An 18,929-nucleotide genomic window follows, 5' to 3' on the forward strand; every position below is an offset into this window, starting at 1 on the left:
AGAAATGGAAAGAACAAAGAATGGAAGACAAATGAAATTAAGGATACAGTAGGTAAAAGGTAGATGGGAACTGGAAGCTGAGATCTCAGTAAGTAGATGGAGACAGCAACAAAATATTCATTGCAAAGAGAAAAATAAATACAAAATAGATAAACAAGGTGAAGAAATGAGATTTTATTTGGACAAGGTGTGTAAATGTAACTTTGCTAGATCAAATCATCGACAGCACAAAAAGGTCGTTACTTATCTTTTCACCCGTTTATTTCTTCGAGCTCAGCCGGCGAGTGAACTTGGACCCGACATCAGGGACAGAATCTTTCTCATCTCCCTGGCGGTTCTGCAAGTTCACTGCCTGATGTCAGAATTCTCAGAAGTTATAAGGCCACCGATACAAAAGAACAATCAGTTTGATAACCATTCCGGTCAAGTCAATGGACTATTGCTACAGAGAACAATCAGTTTGATAACTATTCCAGCCAAGTCAATGGACAATTGATACAAAAGTACAATCAATTTGTTAGAGACTCCAGCCACCTTAATTAAAGAAAGGAATGTCCTACCTGGTTTGCTGGAGCCACAACTTAATGACAAAGATAAGAACATCTGTCAAATTTGTGCTTTAATTAAGAAAGGAATGTTCTGTCTAATTTCCATCAGGTACTGCTTTTTGTCAAAATCGAAAGGTGTGAAAGCCCAGAGACATCTCATGTGGATCTGGGTGAACTTTAACCCTTACCTTGCTCCAAAGAAAGCAGCTGTGAGACATTACTCAAACACACTGCAGTCACAGACAGTCAGTACTTAATTCATTGTTTACAGGGATCTGAGAATCCCCTATTCCCTTAAACTTTATCAGGTGGATAAAAAGCAAAAGTGTGATCATAAGTTAGAAAACACTAAAATTAAAATATGGATTGTGTAGCTTGAGTGATTAGAAAACTCTCCCATTTCCACATAATTTCCTGATAGACTTCTGAAATACAATTCACTTGTTTTCATCTGTTTACAATCCTTCATGACATCACACAGATGGCCAAGTAGACTTAGTCAGAGCTGTCTCAGAAAACAGAGAAACCAGCTATTGTTTTTAAAGGACAAATGACGATTTTAGCTGTTGACACTAGAGAAATAATTCTTCTAGATTCTATCACACATGATAGAAGCTAAAAATACAAAAGTGTGAGTTGTCATGAATTGCTTTGGAAAGTTAAGAGACCAAACCACAACTCAGATTATGGTAGTGCTAAGTGTCATAAAAATTAATTTAATGTAAAAGAAATACAAGCAACACATACATGTATCAAGCTACAGCTTTTGAAAAGAAACAACTAATCAAACATTCTAAAATAGAAATAAATGCAATAACATAATTACAAAAATAAATCCTGGTATCTTTGCAGCAAACTGAATAACTTTATTGGAAGAAGGGTACATACCCAAGGTTATGAAGATCACAAACTGACATCCATCACTAAATAATTAATCACTTCTCTTTTAACAAAATAGGTGACTTTACCAAACATCATCATAGTGCAAAAATGAATTTATTTATAGTCATCTTATGCAACATATTGCCTTCCATTTCTTAAAATATTTATTAATAAAGTGAACCATTTTCACTGGTTTCCACAGGTTTAATTTTTTAAACTAATTAAACCCATGCACAATTCTGCTTTACTTGCATCAGTTCTCTGCTCCAAGTATATTAAACATGTTAACAGGACTACATTATCAGAGCAACATCTTTATTTGAAGACACACTAAGCAATCCTACTACAGAAATCAAGATTTTCACAGAAACTACTTGAATTTTATTTTTTAAATGTTTGAGCACTTTGAATAGAAAAATGTGCAAAGAATTAATTTTTAGTATTGAATAGCTTAGTTAACCATGACAAAAGAAAACCATCTCACTGCAACTTAAAACAAGAGAGAAAATACACATTGTACTTACTTCCTGTGCCTGAATGTCTGAGAAAAGATTAAGTTTGGGGTAGGGAGGAGTGCAAGGGTTTGGGCTTAAACCCTGTTGATTGAAGTACACATATGGTACCAATTTAATTGCACTATTAGAAGAATCAGCCCAATTTATAAATGGCTTGTATTTAACTTGGAAATGCTTATTCATTTCATTCACACAGTAAATTCTACTTGAATCCAATTTGATAATAACCTTTGTGTATTTTCTCACTAATTACTAGAAAAGATAATTACCACCCATGAAAAACAAAGTTATACGATTCCAATACTGGTTTGCCTGATTCTCCCTCTGCCAGGTGCTTTAGAAAGGGTAATACGACCACTTCCTCACCCTACCTACACCATTCCATTCAAGTTAAACATCAGACACATGCATGTACTTGTGAAGTGATCATGTTTCATGTGGAAATCTAGATAGACTACTAAACTGGCACAATATTTGGCTCTGAGGAGCACAATGCTCAAGCCTTACTGTGTCCTCAATCAATGTCCATATTAGCAGTCACTAATATCAGCTCAAATGAAACCCTAGGCTAATTAATTGTTAAAAACTAGTCTGACTCTTACAAGTACCCAAGCTTACATCAAATTGAGCAAAAATTAGGTACTGAGCCCAGCATTTTCAGATTTACATCAATCAAGGTACATATTAAGCAAATGGAAGAGCTTCTGGTGGTCAGCTGGATCACTAATGATCTCGATGAGGAATAATACTAACCTTGACTCAGTACAGCAACAACTAATTGGAGGTGCACCAGACTGGAGTTCTCCCAAATGAGGGGGCTGGTGAAATAATGTCAGAACACTTTCTGGCTGACATTATTTATTTTTTTTTTACAAGTTTAGGAGTGCAGCCTTTTACAGATGTGTAGAACACTAGAATATAAATGAGCAAATGCTCTGGAAACAAAAATCTCATGATCAAAGTCAAAAGTTTATTGTCATCTGCATGTACGCACAGATGCAAAGAAAAACTTCCATGCAGCAGCATTAGCAACTGCTGAGTTAAGGTTATTTGGTGTTCAGGTGGGGATAAAGCTGGCATATAGACCATAAGACCAGAAGACATGGGAGCAGAATTAGGCCATTTGGCCCATCAAGTCTGCTCCACCATTCAACCATGGCGGATCCTTTTTCCCCTCCTCAGCCCCATTCCCCGGCCTTCTCCCTGTAACCTTTGATGCCATGTCCAATCAAGAACCTATCAATCTCTGCCTTAAATACACCCAATGACCTGGCCTCCACAGCTGCATGTGGCAACAAATTCACCACCCTTTGGCTAAAGAAATTTCTCCACATTTCTGTCCAGAGGCTCAGGCTGTGCTCTCTTGTCCTAGACTCTCCCACCATGGAAAACGTCCTTTCCACATCTACTCTGTCTAGGCCTTTCAACAGTCGAAAGGCTTCAATGAGATTCGCCCCTCATCCTTCAGAATTCTAGCAAGTACAGACCCAAAGCAATCAAACGTTCCTTGTATGATAACCCTTTCATTCCTGGAATCAACCTTGTGAACCTCCTTGGACCCGTCCGTAGACAGCACATCTTTTCTAAGATGAGGGGCCCAAAACTGTTCCCAATACTCAAGGTGAGGCCTCACCAGTGAAGGTTAGGTTTCCTGCTTATACAATACAGAGAAACTGGCTTACACTTGGGAGCTTAATATGGTCTTTGGACTCATCTCTATCAGCCAAACACTATAAATTCTCTAAGTATAGTCAAGAGGCATATTAGAGAACAGGAGGGTCAGCCAAGTTATCCAACAGTTATTAAGCATATGTCACTGAAAATACCTTCACACCTTCATATTGGTATCTTTCCCTTCTGAAATGCAGAAAACCAGTCTCTTTTAGAAAGGAGCTACCTACCTAATATGCAGCTAGGTAAGATTTTCAGAGGTTGCTCATTCGTAAGGCATCACTGACCTTTGAGTTACTGTTTGGGTGGTACATCAAGTGGTAATTCGGTGCAATTTTTGAACGAGGGTCAAGATCATCATATATTTTTGGGCAAGGTACCTGCTGAGTTCTGCCAGCATTTTGTGTGCTTTTGCTTTGGATTTCCAGCATCTGCAGGATCTCGTGTGTTTGCATTCGTATGTTTGTTGTTGTCCTTTTTTCAGATGCAGCAATATTGTTTCACGCTTGTACATCTCACAGCAAGATCTACCACTCTGCCCAAGTCGTCTTTGAGATGAAGAAATAATTTTCCCCATAAATTTACAGCCAGATAGAAATGCAGCCTGGAGTATTTTGTGGGATGGGAAATGTTAGAGGGTAGAAACATTAGACCAGGACTTGTGGGTCAGTATAAATACCAACCTGAAATCCCTGCACAAGATGCTGCATATTAATTTTTCTGTTTACTGCCACGATCATGCTAAATATACACTAGTTAAATCTGACACTTCAAAAAACAATAATTGCTTTGCACAAACTGTAATTTAACAGTATTACCATATCGAAAACATATAGCAAATGATTCCAGAATTTAAGTCAACCTGATTTCTGCTGTGTATTTACAACTAAAACTAGAAACTCATTTCTTAAACAATTGTTGATTTCAGTACGTGATGTAGTCTAGACCTGTCCTACCCAAACTTCATAAATTTGAAATGAACTATCAGATTTATAAAATTAAATTTAATTATGTCAAATTAAACATTGGCCCAACCAGTCAGCCTGGGTCTTTACATGAATGTTCATTTCTATTTATACAAACGTTTGTACATGAGGCACTAGAATTTATGCCTGGAACATATACTTCAACATCAATGATGCCCGTTAAAGTTTTACCAGAACTAGTACAGTGAACAAATCATAGGGGTAAATTTATTTTGTTTATAATGACTGAATTAACATGGGTAATCATAATCTCTTGGACTAATTGAAGGCCCAGGTTTTAGTTTAGAAACTACGCTGCACATGAGAAATTAAGTCTTTTTCCCAAGGCAGAGGAGCCTGAAACTAGAGAAAATAGTTTTAAGGTAACAAGGGAAAGACTTAAATCGTCCCTGGCAGGACACTCTCCCTCCTCCCCAACACACACACAGGATGATGGGTATATGGAACAAGCTGCCCGGGGTGGGAGAGGTAGGTACAATAACAACGTTTAAAAATAAACATTTGAACAGGTACAGTTGCAAGAAAAAGTCTGTGAACACTTTGCAATTAGCTGGTTTTCTGCATTAATTACTCATAAAATGTGGGCTGATCTTCATCTAAGTCATAATAATAAACAAACACAATATGCCTAAACTAACAACACACTAACAATTGTACTTTCATGTCTTCATTGAACACATTGTTTAATCATCCACAGTCCAGGCTGGATAAAGTATGTAAACCCTTTTATTTAATAACTGGTAGAACCTCCTTTAGCAGAAAAACCTCCACCAATTTTTCCAGTAGCTGCTGATCAGACTTGCACAACCATAAGGAGCAATTTTAGACTATTCCTCCACACAAAACTGTTTCAGTTCATCAATATTTCTGGGATACCTTGCATGCCACAGCATCTCAATTGGGTTAAGTCTGGACTCTGACTTGGACTTCCAAAACATCAATTTTTTTCTTTTTAAACCATTCTGCTATTGATTTACTTTTATCTTTCGGATCATTGTCTTGTTGTATTATCCAACTTCTCTTAAGCTTCAGGTGATGGACTGCTACCTTGACATTCTCCTGTAAAATGTCTTGATACAATTTTGAATTCATTGTTCCCACAACAATTGCAACCTGTCGAAGCCCTGACACAGCAAAGCAGCCCCAAACCACGATGCTCCTTCCACCATGCTTCACAGTTGTGAGCAGTGTCCTTTATCCTCCAAACATATCGTTGTGCATTTCTGCCAAAGTGTTCAACTTTTGTCTCATCTATCCACAGAACATTGTCCCAAAAGCATTGTGGAACATTCAGGTGGTCTTTTGCAAACTTGAGCACGCAGCAATATTTTCTTTTGGAGAGCAGTGGTTTCTTCCGTGGTGTCCTTCTATGAACACCATTCCTTATTCAGTGTTTTTCTTATAGTGGACACATGAACAGAGACTTTAGCAAGCTCTAGTGATCTCTGCATGTCCCTTGGGTTCTTTTTCACCTCCTTCAGCATTGCATGTCGTGCTCTTGCTGTGATCTTTGCAGGAAGCCCATTCCTAGGGAGAGTAGCAACAGTACTGAATTTCCTCCATTTGCAGACAATTTCTCTTACTGTAGACAGATGAATGTTCAGGGTCTTAGAAATGCTTTTGTAGCCTTTTCCAGCTTCATGCATCTCTACAAATCTTCTTCTAAGGTCCTATGAAAGTTGTTTCGATCGAGGCATGGTGCACATAAACAGATCTATCTTGAGAAGAGCAGGCTCTGTCAGTAACTTGACTATGTCTTTTTCATAGAGAAGGGCACCTCTACAACCCACACCTCCAATCTCATGTCATTGACTGGAGCATGTGATTCCAAATAGCTTTTACAGAAGGCATTACCCCAGAGGTTCACATACTTTTTTTGAGCCTAGACTAATTGTTTAAATAGCGTACTCAGTATTGACGTGAAGTAGTACAATTGTTAGTGTGTTATTAGTGCAGGCAGATTGTGTTTGCCTATTATTGTGACTTAGGTGAAGAGCAGACCAAATTTAGGAGTAATTAATGCAGAAAACCAGGTACTTGCAAAGGGTTCACAAACTTTTTCTTGCAACTGTACATGGATAGGAAAGGTTTAGTAAGGATATGGGCCAAATACATTTAAGCATTTTGACCTGCACTGATCCATTTCATTAAAGGGCTTAATGCAGTACAGCTTTATGAATCTATGTGAAATTTGATTATTGGAATATTTAAATCGTTTACACAGATCATTGCTGTGATGGAATTAACTTTTTAAAAATTAACTTACCCAGAGCAGAAAGCACAAACTTTAACCTTCCTATTAGATGGGTAACCCCTATACCAAAGCACAACAGTACAAGATAGCTTGCAATAAATCCAATAAAGAATGCATGGGAAACTGACAGTGGTTAATAAAAACTACTGATTACAGCCCCTTTCTCAACCTTAATACAAAATGTTGTCCAGACAGTGAAACATTTTTACTATACTCATTGTTAATGCAGGAAATATTAGGTTCAAAGCAAAACAGTATACTCAGATTTAAAATAATAGCAAACAATATGTTTTAATAAAGTGCTGCTTATTGAAGGTTAAATATAGGCCTGGGTGCAATTTCTTTTGCCATGCTCTAAAATAATGTTATAGGATCATTTATATTTTATATCCACTTGGATAAGCAGGCAGAAGTCTCAGAATAATATCTGATGCCAAAGCAGCCACCTCCAACAGTGGACTACTCCCTCAGTGGTGCACATTACCAGGTCAGCTCTCTGGAACCCAAGCCCAAAAGTTTCTGACTGAAGCAAAAGTCAAACCAAGCCATAAAATTGCCAGATTCAAGTTGGATGTGGCATGTGAACCATAAGACCATAAGATATTGGGGCAGAATTAGATCATTTGGCCCATTGAGTCTGCTCCAACATTTCATCATAGGTGATCCATTTTCCCTCAGCCCCAATCTTCTGCCTTCGCCCCATATCCCTTCATGCCCTGATTGATCAAAAATTTTTCAAATTCTGCCTTAAATTTACCGAATGACTTGGCCTTCACAGTTGCCTACGGCAATGATACCACGTGGAATATCTCATGTTTGGTGAATTTTAGGGCAGGAACAGTACATTATGCTAAATAAAGCAGAAGGGTCAAATAGCCTTTCATAGTACTGTAATGTCACCATAATTGTTATGTAACATATAAGGAGCCCAAACACACTCCACAATTACCACTATTTATATAAAAATGAAAATAACAAGGGCCCATTCAGAGCCTCAGCTTTGTAAAGGCAAAGTACATGACAATAAAGAGACAGATACAGCATGAGAATTCCACAATAACAGAAGTGAGCATTGGACGAGCAAAGATGGGAACAATCATTTTTAGAAATTGCTTTCAAAAGAGTGTTAGAAACTTAGGAAGACCTGGAACAGAAGTAAAGTTTTTCTGTTCGCCTGCAACGATCATAAGTTTATTCAAATCAACCCAGAAGACTCAAGTGCTCATTTCTGTTGCGGTGTTCACTGATAGCTCCCTATTATTGTTATGCTCAAAGTGAGAACTGAAACTTGGGCATATACCACAATTTTTCAGGATAGCTCATTCACAAACTTAAACTCGTCATTATGCTTTAGAAAAGTGGCTGTGAGCAAATTGAGAGAATTATTAGAGTAGTTGCATCATATTAATTTAACAAGGCTTGTACTCTCAACTTTGCCAACATTTTCAGTTCTTACCCACTTTTAAGGTATGGAGAAAAAGTCCCTTTAAATTTTCTTTGTTCTCTGTTTGACTCTTGCACCTTGAAGATTCGATATATATGTAAACAGACTGGTGTTTGGATGAGCTATTAATTATATAAGTGAACGTAAATGTGCCATAACATCCAAAGTCAATTTTGGGTTTTATTGCACAATTGAAATAGTCATTATAGGCAGATGAGGAAGAGTTGGTTCCCAAGATACTAATCATAATTTCTTATACCTTTTTCCTAGAAAGAATTTTACAATCATATGAAATCAGCTTAGAAAGTTATACATCAACCATGATTACTATATGTGTAATTATCAGAACACCTTCATTCATGCTTTTCAAAGTTTCAAGTTTCAAAGTGCATTTATTATCAAAGAATGTATAAATTATACAACCTTGAGATTTGTTTGCTTACAGGCAGTCGCAAAGCAAGGAACCTGAAAGGACCCAATTAAAAGAACAAGACCAAACCCCCAGTGCCCGCAGAGAAAGAAAAAAAACACACAAAACATATCATATAAAAAAGTGAAGCGAGAAACAACAGCATTTCGAACCAAACTGAGTCCTTATATCCAAATCCCCAGAGAGCTCAGAGTAGGCTCAAAGCCTCAGTATTCAGTTCATCATATTAGTGGGGCAAATCACTGCAAAGTTCGCAGGAAGCACAGCATCTGGGGGCAGTCTCACAGCCTTAGGATGACAGAGAGAGAAACCCCGAGACTATCTGGGCCAGATTTTAAATTGTCTGAACCTCGTATTAGGACCTGGGCCCCACTGTTGGTGAATCACTACGGGCCTGGATTTCACTGCCGAAGGAGCCGTTCTCAACCCCTAGAAATCAGCTCGGCGCCCAGAACAATCCAACCACGTCTGACTCTCGACACCCTGCCTTTCCAATCTAAATGGGCCGGCATTTAGATTGTCCAAACAGAGGATTGTACCTCATATTAGACCTGGGCCTCGCTGTGGTGAATCACTCCTTGAACACATTGCTAGTCAATTTGCTTCGGACCTGGATTTCACTGTCAAAGAAGCAGTCTCGATCTCTCCAATTTGGCTCGGTGTTTAGAGCAATCCACCCTCGTACCCAGGTTATTTGAACTGGCATAAGGGCTCCTCTATCCTGTCTTCTCCCCTCCGAATCATTTACTCCAACCAGCAAGGTTCCAACTCCAAGTGCGTAGGGCACACCCCGCAAATTTGTTTTGCTTCACTCACTTCTTTATTGCTTGCAGTGACAGGTTACCACAATTTATTTCAAAAAAAGGTGTCATTAATAATGGTCTTAATTGAATTCCTTTGCTTTTGAACTACCAGTAAGCTGTCGCATGTCTTCGGTAGCGCCATCTTAAACAGGAAGTCCCATCTTAACTTGGCCTCTGCATTCCTTTCCTCTAGATGACTGACTTTAATAGTGAAAATGGGTGAAATTGAAAGCGATCTCAATGCATGCAATACCACTTTAATAAACTCAAATTTAAACGAACAAACTGTGCAGGAGAAAAAATATATACTCTAGTCACTTGATCTACCAGATGAGGTGACCATAAAGGAAATAATCTAATAAATAATATGGCAGATCTTTCACACAGCCAAAATAACTTCAATAGCAAGATTAATCATTATGACACTCTGCAATGTTAATTATTTAGTAATGTTAATATAAATTGAGTGGTACTGGACTCAATTAAAACAATGTCGTTGGGTTTTCATATACAAGCTATGACAACTGCTAAGCAAGCTACGTTGAATAATCCTCTCAAACCTTTTATTGGATAAATTATTTTGAGATCAACATACTTTGGATGTGACAGATATTCACAATTGTGCAATAATCATGCCCACAGAAAAAGAATCTCAGGTTGTATGTGGTGAAGTGTATGTACTCTGATAATAAATTTTACTTTGAACTTTAATTTCATTAAATGAAGTGCATGGACATTGGAATTAAATTTAGTTGAGATATTATCAGGATAATTGTTTAATACTTTAGAAGCAATTTGATGAAGATGTGATTCCTGTGTAATAACCAATTCCAGTACCACCTTACCTAGATGTAATGACATAGAAATAAAAAAATCAAATTCTGAAAGGTGTTGCAAAATAGGGAGTATTTTAGATGACAAACAGCAGTCACAAACATAGTTAGAGTGGGAGAAAACTGAGCTTCTTACAAAAAAGACTACACCCCATTTTAAAATCATTGGCAGAGTGCTGGAGTTTGTTTAAGGGGAACCAGGATGGAAGAGGTCCAGGTAAGGGCTCCACATTATGAGCCAGTGGAAAGAGTCTGTTAGCAGCATGATCATCAGGAACAAAAAACTTAAAAGATGGCATCTTTTTTAAGGGCAAGATGAAAACAGGCCTGAGCTTCCGTTCTCTTCACTGCATTACTCCTCTACAGTCCTTGCACCTTCACGTTCAGTCCTTCCAAGGCAATAGAAAACAGATCTTCACTATCTGAATCCTCTAGCATTTGCACATGATGACGATAAAGATGATGAACCATCTAAAATACAATAGGAACAAGTAACAATAAGCACAGAGCTGTGACATTTTGTAGTATTCTAATATATCCAAGAGATTGTTCTGATGGAAACCAAATTAACTCAATTGCCAAGAATTTGAGGTTGAAGTAGGATTAGCAATCCAAGGTCAAATCGTGCTCAAAAATACACTAGTTCTCAGAAATATCTTGCCTGCGCTATTTTCTACTCAAATGCATTTGCCAGAATTCTGAATACAAGATCTTCCAGGAACCAGCTCAAGGAGACCTTTGTGAGTCGTTTTTTAAAATTATTTTCTCGATACAACTAAGAATGCTATGCCCAGTGCAATTTTATTAACACCAGTGAAGTGGGATTATAAGAAATAAGACATTTTCAATTGATATTCCTCCACCACAGCAAAGTCTTGTCTACTCCTAATAAGACAAGGTACTTGCTTCAGGGGTTGGTAAGTTGATGGAGAAGATCCCGAGAAGCAGGATTTATGAACATTTGGAGAGGCATAATATGATTAGGAATAGTCAGCATGGCTTTGTCAAAGGCAGGTCGTGCCTTACGAGCCTGCCTGAATTTTTTGAGGATGTGACTAAACACATTGATGAAGGTAGAGCAGTAGATGTAGTGTATATGGATTTCAGCAAGGCATTTGATAAGGTACCCCATGCAAGGATTATTGAGAAAGTAAGGCGGCATGGGATCCAAGGGGACATTGCTTTGTGGATCCAGAACTGGCTTGCCCACAGAAGGCAAGGAATGGTTGTAGATGGGTCATATTCTGCATGGAGGTTGGTGACCAGTGGTGTGCCTCAGGGACCTGTTCTGGGACCCCTACTCTTTGTGATTTTTATAAATGACCTGGATGAGGAAGTGGAGGGATGGGTTAGTAAACTGCTGATGACACAAAGGTTGGGGGTGTTGTGGATAGTGTGGAGGGCTGTCAGAGGTTACAGCGGGACATGGACATTCAAAACTGGGCTGAGAAGTGGCAGATGGGAGTTCAACCCAGATAAGTGTGAGGTGGTTCATTTTGGAAGGTCAAATGTGATGGCTGAATATAGTATTAATGGTAAGACTCTTGGCAGTGTGGAGTGTCAAAGGGATATTGGGGTCTGAGTCCATAGGACACTCAAAGCTGCTGCACATGTTGATTCTGTGGTTAAGGCGGCATACGGTGCATTGGCCTTCATCAACTGTGGGATCAAGTTTAGGAGTCAAGAGGTAATGTTGTAGCTATATAGGACCCTGGTCAGACCCCACTTGGAATACAGTGCTCAGTTCTTGTCGCCTCATTACAGGAAGGATGTGGAAACCACAGAAAGGGTGCAGAGGAGATTTACCAGGATGTTGCTTGGATTGGGGAGCATGCCTTTTGAAAACAGGTTGAGTGAACTCGGCCTTTTCTCATTGGAGCAACGGAGGATGAGAGGTGACCTGATAGAGGTGTATAAGATGATGAGAGGCATTGATCGTGTGGATCGAGGGCTGAAATGGCTAGCATGAGAGGGCACAGTTTTAAGGTGCTTGGAGGCAGGTACAGAGGAGATGTCAGGGGTAAGTTTTTTTTTTACGCAGAGAGTGGTGAGTGCGTGGAATGGGCTGCCAGCAATGGTGGTAGAGGTGGATACGACAGGGTCTTTTAAAAGGCTCCTGGAGAGGTACATGGAGCTTAGAAAAATAGAGGGCTATATAATTTCTAAGGTAGGGACATGATCGGCACAGCTTTGTGGGCCAAGGTGCCTGTATGGTGCTGTAGGTTTTCTATGTTTCTATGTATTTAAAAATCATGTACTGCACAATCTTAAAGTCTGTAATCTTTTGCAGTGAATGAAAAGGGTGCAAACTGGTGAAAGTTATGTTTAATTTACACACCACATAAAGCCATTAGAACAAACTTTGAAAACTCATATTCAAGATTTGAGGTACTCACTGAATATTAGCTCCTCTCCAGCTCTTTTTCGTGATTGGTCCCCTCTAATGAAATGAGAAACCAGAAAATCAACATGAAAGAACGCTCCCTGATCAGAACAGCTCAATCTCTTGTATGAATGAAAATAAATACCATGTTTGCATAAGTTAATTGAACACTTGTTATGAGTGCAGCTTTGAGAAACTTGACATCCATTTCCTTTTTGAAAGGACGAACATTGGATACAAATAGAAAGAGAAATGTTGGAAGTGCTCCAGAGGTCAGGCCTATGAGATGGCTTTGTCAGTACCCTCTTGCCATCATCCTCCTCCCTCCTCCCTCCTCTGTCCTAAGCCCAGTAGGACAAAAGGGAACAAACAGGTAGTCAACTATTGAAGTGCTAAGGAGTAAAACAAATATAACTGGCAAAGAAACCTTGAGTGATGCAACAAGCCTTAAAGTAAGGTGTCAAGTTACAATGGATGAAGAATTTACCCTCACTCTAAATAACACTTCAAATATCCATGTGCTCTTGTCATACTAACATCTTTTTTAACATTCTCAAATTCATCAAGAACATGAATCTTGCATAAAGACAGGAAACATATATTGTGGTTTGTATTTTCATTATTTCAAAATGACAAATGCCTCACTCACAAACTCTCATTGATTTAAAAACTAATGTTGCAATCTTGAATTTTAATCAACTCTTTGTTTTAGCCTAAATATATTGCATATTTTAGCAGCTGACTGATGTTAGCATTTCTTCTAAATTATCGAATTTCTAATTGATAAAATACAATCAGTGGTTACTTTATTAGGTCCACCAGTACACCTACTCATTAATGCAAATCTCTAATCAGCCAATCATGTGGCAGCAACTCGATGCATAAAAGCATGCACACATGGTCAAGAGGTTCAGATGTTGTTCAGACCAAACATCAGAATGGGGAAGAAATATAACCCAAGTGACTTTGATTGTGGAATGATTGTTGGTGCCAGACGGTGGTTTGAAACTGGTCTCCGGAGATTTTCATGCACAACATCCTTTAGAGTTTACAGAGAATGGTGTGAAAAATCAAGTAGCAGTTCTGTGGGTGAAAATGCCTTGTTAACAAGAAAGATCAGAGGAAGATAGCCAAACTGGTTCAAGCTGATAGGAAGACGACAGTAACTCAGGTGTGCAAGAGCATCTCTGAATGCACAACACATCCAATTTTAAAGTGGATGGGCTACAGCAGCAGAAGACCACAAACATGCACTCAGATGCTACTATATAAGATACAGGAGATACCTAATAAAGTGGCCACTGAGTGTATGTTCTCTTGCATACTTCAATAAACTTAAGGAGCCTGCAATGTAGTACAATGTTTCAGCTTTAGGATTTATGGCCTTGAGTGCTACAACAGGTACACCGTGTGTTATTGTTTGTCACCACCAAAAAATCCTTTTGGTTTTAAGCCTGTTACTGTAAACTTTAAGAGGCCTGCAACATTTCCTTCAATTGGTGTCCAGCGTACAGAGAAAAATCTGCCTTTGAGGACTGACCCTCATAGAGACCATATCAGACACCTCAGTAACCTGAAGGGGGTTGGAGCTGATGTGTAGGAAGTCAGGGTATACAACTGCAAGGTTCTGGAGTGTGGTGCTGCAGTGGGGTGGGAGCAGATGAAAGAGGAGATGTGCAAAAGGAAGCAAATACAAGTTTCAATTTAGCTGGGTCCCAGTCCAGTACCATGTAACAAAAAACACAGTAAACTCTAAGAGTGATCAAGGCTGGGGCACTTCCCAAATTAAAGGGACTAATTTCAGTCCACTTTAAATTTCCTCTTATTAAATTCTTAGGTTTACTAAAATGACATTGAAAATGAGCATAAAATCACATTAATGATAAATTTGATCACTGCAGTAAGGAATATTGCTCATAGCAAAATCACTGAAAGTGGAAAAACTCAGGAAACAAACTTTTTGATGGATGTCTCGATTATATCCAAATTATTTCCTGTAATAGCCAGCAGGCTGGTCAATATTACTCATAAACAAATGACCTTTAATATTTAATTGCAAAGATGAATAATACTGCCTGTATTTCAATGGCTAGTGGAGCAAAAAGCAGAACAATTATGAATTTATTCTATAATTACGCCAGTATGCAGAAGACAAAAGTGAGGCTTCCCATCTCGCATAACGGTTGCAAATTTCAAACAGAATAAAAATGTTTTCAATGAGTGCTGCTGTTGTGTGGGGGTTGACAGTGAACCTGTATAGTTTGGCTTGGCATCACACTGGAGCACTGACACAACAGCAGCATGAACAATTCTGTGCCCAATGCCCTGACAAAGCACGCTATCTTTGCATTAATAAAGGACTATGAAGGATTTGTAGACCGGTGTCCTTATGTTACCTTGCAAAGCCATTCTGTATTAATTCGCGCTGGAGTTTTTGGTCTTCAGCGGCATATTCTGACAGTTTGGATTCCAATGCAGGGGGAAGGATATTTGGGATGAATTTCGAAAAGAGACTTGGTGCCAGCTGTGCCCAATCTAAAAGAAAAATACACTTACAATAAACAAGATCATTACTGAATAGCATAATGTGACTTGTTATAAAATAAGAACATACAATGTATTTTTTTCTGGTTTTGCACCAAGACTGCATGTCTTTGACAACTTCTCTAAAATAAGACCATAAGACAAAGGAGCAGAAGTAGGCGATTCGGCCCATTGAGTCTGCTCCGCCAGAATGGGTATGAAAAATTTATCAGGTTTTGAAATGGAGACAAGATGAAATTCTCATGAATTAGATCACATTTCATATTTGCGAACACCTTACTCAACGCTTAGAAATAAAGAATGCGAGAAAAGAAAACTACATTATATAGCTAATGGAATACATTACATTTCACACCCAATTTCCAAGCAGGAGGAGGTTGACTACCTTGTAATAACTGAAGAAACAGCCACAGTAAAATTTATTTTCCAAATTAATATTGAAACAAATAAAAATAGTGATTGAATACCAACTAGCTTGAGCAACTGGAAAAAGCTGGTTAATAATATGGAGTTTTGCTATATCACAAGATCACAAGGCAAAGGAACAGTAGTAGGCCATTCGGACCATCGAGTCTGCTCCGCCACTCCACCATGAGCTAAACTATTCTCCCATCTAGTTCCAATTTCCGGCTTTTTCCCCATATCCCTGGATACCCTGACTAATTAGATACCTATCAATCTCCTCCTTAAACACCCTCAATGATCGGGCCTCCACAGCTGTATGTGGCAACGAATTCCATAGATCCATGACCCTCTGGCTAAAAAAATTTCTCCTCATCTCTGTTTTAAATGGGTACCCTCTAATTCTAAGATTGTGGCCTCTTGTCCTGGACTCACTCACGAAGTAAAACAGCCTTCTCTGTCCAACCCTTTCAACATTCAAAATGCTTCTATGAGATCCCCTCTCATACTCCTATACTCTAATGAATACAGTCCAAGAGCCGACAAACGCTCCTCATATGTTAGCCCCTGCATTCCAGGAATCATCCTCGTATATCTTCTCTGAACTCTCTCCAACATCAGAACATCCCTTCTAAGATAGGGAGCCCAAGACTGCACACAGTATTCCAATAGACAATAGGTGCAGGAGTAGGTCATTCGGCCTTTCGAGCCAGCACCGCCATTCACTGTGATCATGGCTGATCATCCACAATCAGTATCCAGTCCCTGCCTTATCCCCATAACCTTTGATTCCGCTATCTTTAAGAGCTCTCCACTATCTTTAAGAGCTCAAATGAGGTCTCACCAGTGCCCCATAGAACCTCATCAACACCTCCTTACTCTTATACACTATTTCTCTTGAAATGACTGCCAACATAGCATTCGCTTTCCTTACTGCCAATCCAACCTGGTGGTTAACCTTTAGGGTATCCTGCACGAGGACCCCCAAATCCCTTTGCACTTCTGATTTTTGAATTTTCTCCCCATCTAAGTAGTAATCTGCCTGGTTATTTCTTCTTCCAAAATGTACAACCGTACATTTCTCAACATTGTATCTCATCTGCCATTTCTTTGTTCACTCTCCTAAATTGACCAAGTCTCTCTGCAAACAACAGGAATTCTGCAGATGCTGGAAATTCAAGCAACACACATCAAAGTTGCTGGTGAACGCAGCAGGCCAGGCAGCATCTCTAGGAAGAGGTGCAGTCGACGTTTCAGGCCGAGACCCTTCGTCAGGACTAACTGAAGGAAGAGTGAGTAAGGGATTTGAAAGTCTCTCTGCAACCTTTCCGTTTCTTCAACACTTCCTGCTCCTCCATCTATCTTGGTGTCATCCGCAAACTTAGCCACAAAACCATTTAATCCATAATCTAAATCATCGATATACGTTGTAAAAAGAAGCGGCCCCAACACCGACCCCTGCGGAACACCACTCGTAACCGGCAACCAATCAGAATAGGATCCTTTTATTCCCACCCTTTGCTTTCTGCCTATCAGCCAATGCTCCACCCATTCCAATATCTTTCCTGTAATTCCATGGGCTCTCATCTTATTAAGCAGCCTCTTATGCGGCACCTTATCGAAGGCCTTTTTAAAATCCAAATACACAACATCCACAACCTCTCCCTTATCAATCTTATTTGAGATTACCTCAAAAAATTCCAATAGGTTGGTGAGGCAGGATCTTCCCTTCATGAAACCATGCTGGCTTCGGCCTATCTTGTCATGTACCTCGAGGTATTTCATAACCTCGTCCTTGAGGATCGACTTCAATAACTTTCCAACTACCGATGTCAGACTAATAGGTCTGTAATTTTCTCTTTGCTGCCTCCCTCCTTTCTTAAACAGCGGAACTACATTTGCGACCTTCCAGTCCTTCGGAACCATGTCAGAGTCTATTGATTCCTGGAAGATCATTTCCAATGCCTCCACAATCCCTAAAGCCACCTCCTTCAGAACCCGTGGGTGCACCTCATCCGGTCTGGGAGACTTATATATTCTTAGTCCATTTAGCTTCCTAAGCACTTTCTCTCTAGTAATCTTGACTATACCTAATTCTATTCCCTGAGACCTCTGGCTATCAGGTAAGTTGCTAATGTCTTCCACTGTGAAGACTGATGCAAAATACTCATTTAGTTCCTCTGCCCATTATAATTTCTACCCCATCATTTTCAATCGGTCCTATATCTACCCATGTCACTCTTTTACTCTTCATATATTAAAAAAAACTCTTAGTATCCTTTTTTATGTTAATTGCCAACTTCCTTTCATAATTCATCTTTCCTTTCCTAATGAATTTCTTAGTTTCCTGCTGTAAGTTTTTAAAAAGTCATCCAGTCCTCAGTTTTCCCACTAATTTTTGCTTCCTTGTACGCCGTCTCTTTTGCTTTTATTTTAGCCTTAACCTCTCTCGTTAGCCACATTTGTGCCATTTTTCCATTCATGATTTTCTTTTTTCTTGGAGTATATTTTTCCTGCACTTTCCTTATTTCTTGTAGGAATTTCATCCAATTCTGCTCTACCGTCCCTCCATCTAGCTTACTTTTCCAATCTACTTGGGCCAGTTCCTCTCTCATACCACTGTAATTTCCTTTGTTCCACTGAAATATCGATACACCTGATACCAGCTTCTCCTTTTCAAATTTGAAAGTGAACTCAATCATAATATGATCACTACTTCCAAGGGGTTCCATTACCTCCAGCTCCCTAATCGCCTCAGGTTCATTACACAGCACCCAGTCCAAAACAGCCGATCCCCTGGTGGGCTTATGGACAAACTGCTCCAAAAAACCATCCCGTAGGCATTCTACAAACTCTCTATCCTGAAATCCAGCACCTTCTTGACTTTCCCAATCCACTTTCATATTAAAATCCCCCATAATTATCTTGACATTTTCCTTCTGACACGCTTATTCTATTTCCAGCTGTAACTTGTAGGCCACATTCCGGCTGCTGTTTAGAGGCCTGTATATAACTGCCATTAGTGTCTTTTTACCCTTGCAATTTCTTAATTCTACCCATAAGGATTCTACCTCTCCTGATCTTATGTCCCTTCTTTCTAGTGATTTGATATCATTACTTACCATCAGGGCCATGCCACCCCCTTTACCTACCTTCCTATCTTTCCTATACACTGTGTATCCTTGGATATTCAGCTCCCATCACATCCATCATTTAGCCATGACTCGGTGATGG

The 18,929-nt window shown here is 39.2% G+C and overlaps 1 protein-coding gene across 1 annotated transcript in view; it reads right to left on the reverse strand.

Annotated features, from left to right (window-relative positions):
* Window positions 1-8,672: 8,672 nt before the first annotated feature.
* cacul1 (CDK2 associated cullin domain 1) overlaps window positions 8,673-18,929 on the reverse strand; it is a 164,068-nt gene continuing 153,811 nt past the window's right edge. Inside the window, exons 7-9 of the mRNA XM_072239633.1 lie at window positions 15,146-15,284; window positions 12,763-12,806; window positions 8,673-10,837 (exon numbers count right to left, since the gene is read on the reverse strand). Of these exons, the coding sequence (XP_072095734.1) occupies window positions 10,785-10,837; window positions 12,763-12,806; window positions 15,146-15,284 (236 nt within the window). The 3' untranslated portion in view covers window positions 8,673-10,784. The remainder of the gene's footprint in view (window positions 10,838-12,762; window positions 12,807-15,145; window positions 15,285-18,929) is intronic.

This window comes from Mobula birostris, chromosome 21, assembly GCF_030028105.1.
Source record: "Mobula birostris isolate sMobBir1 chromosome 21, sMobBir1.hap1, whole genome shotgun sequence".
NCBI lineage: Eukaryota > Metazoa > Chordata > Chondrichthyes > Myliobatiformes > Myliobatidae > Mobula > Mobula birostris.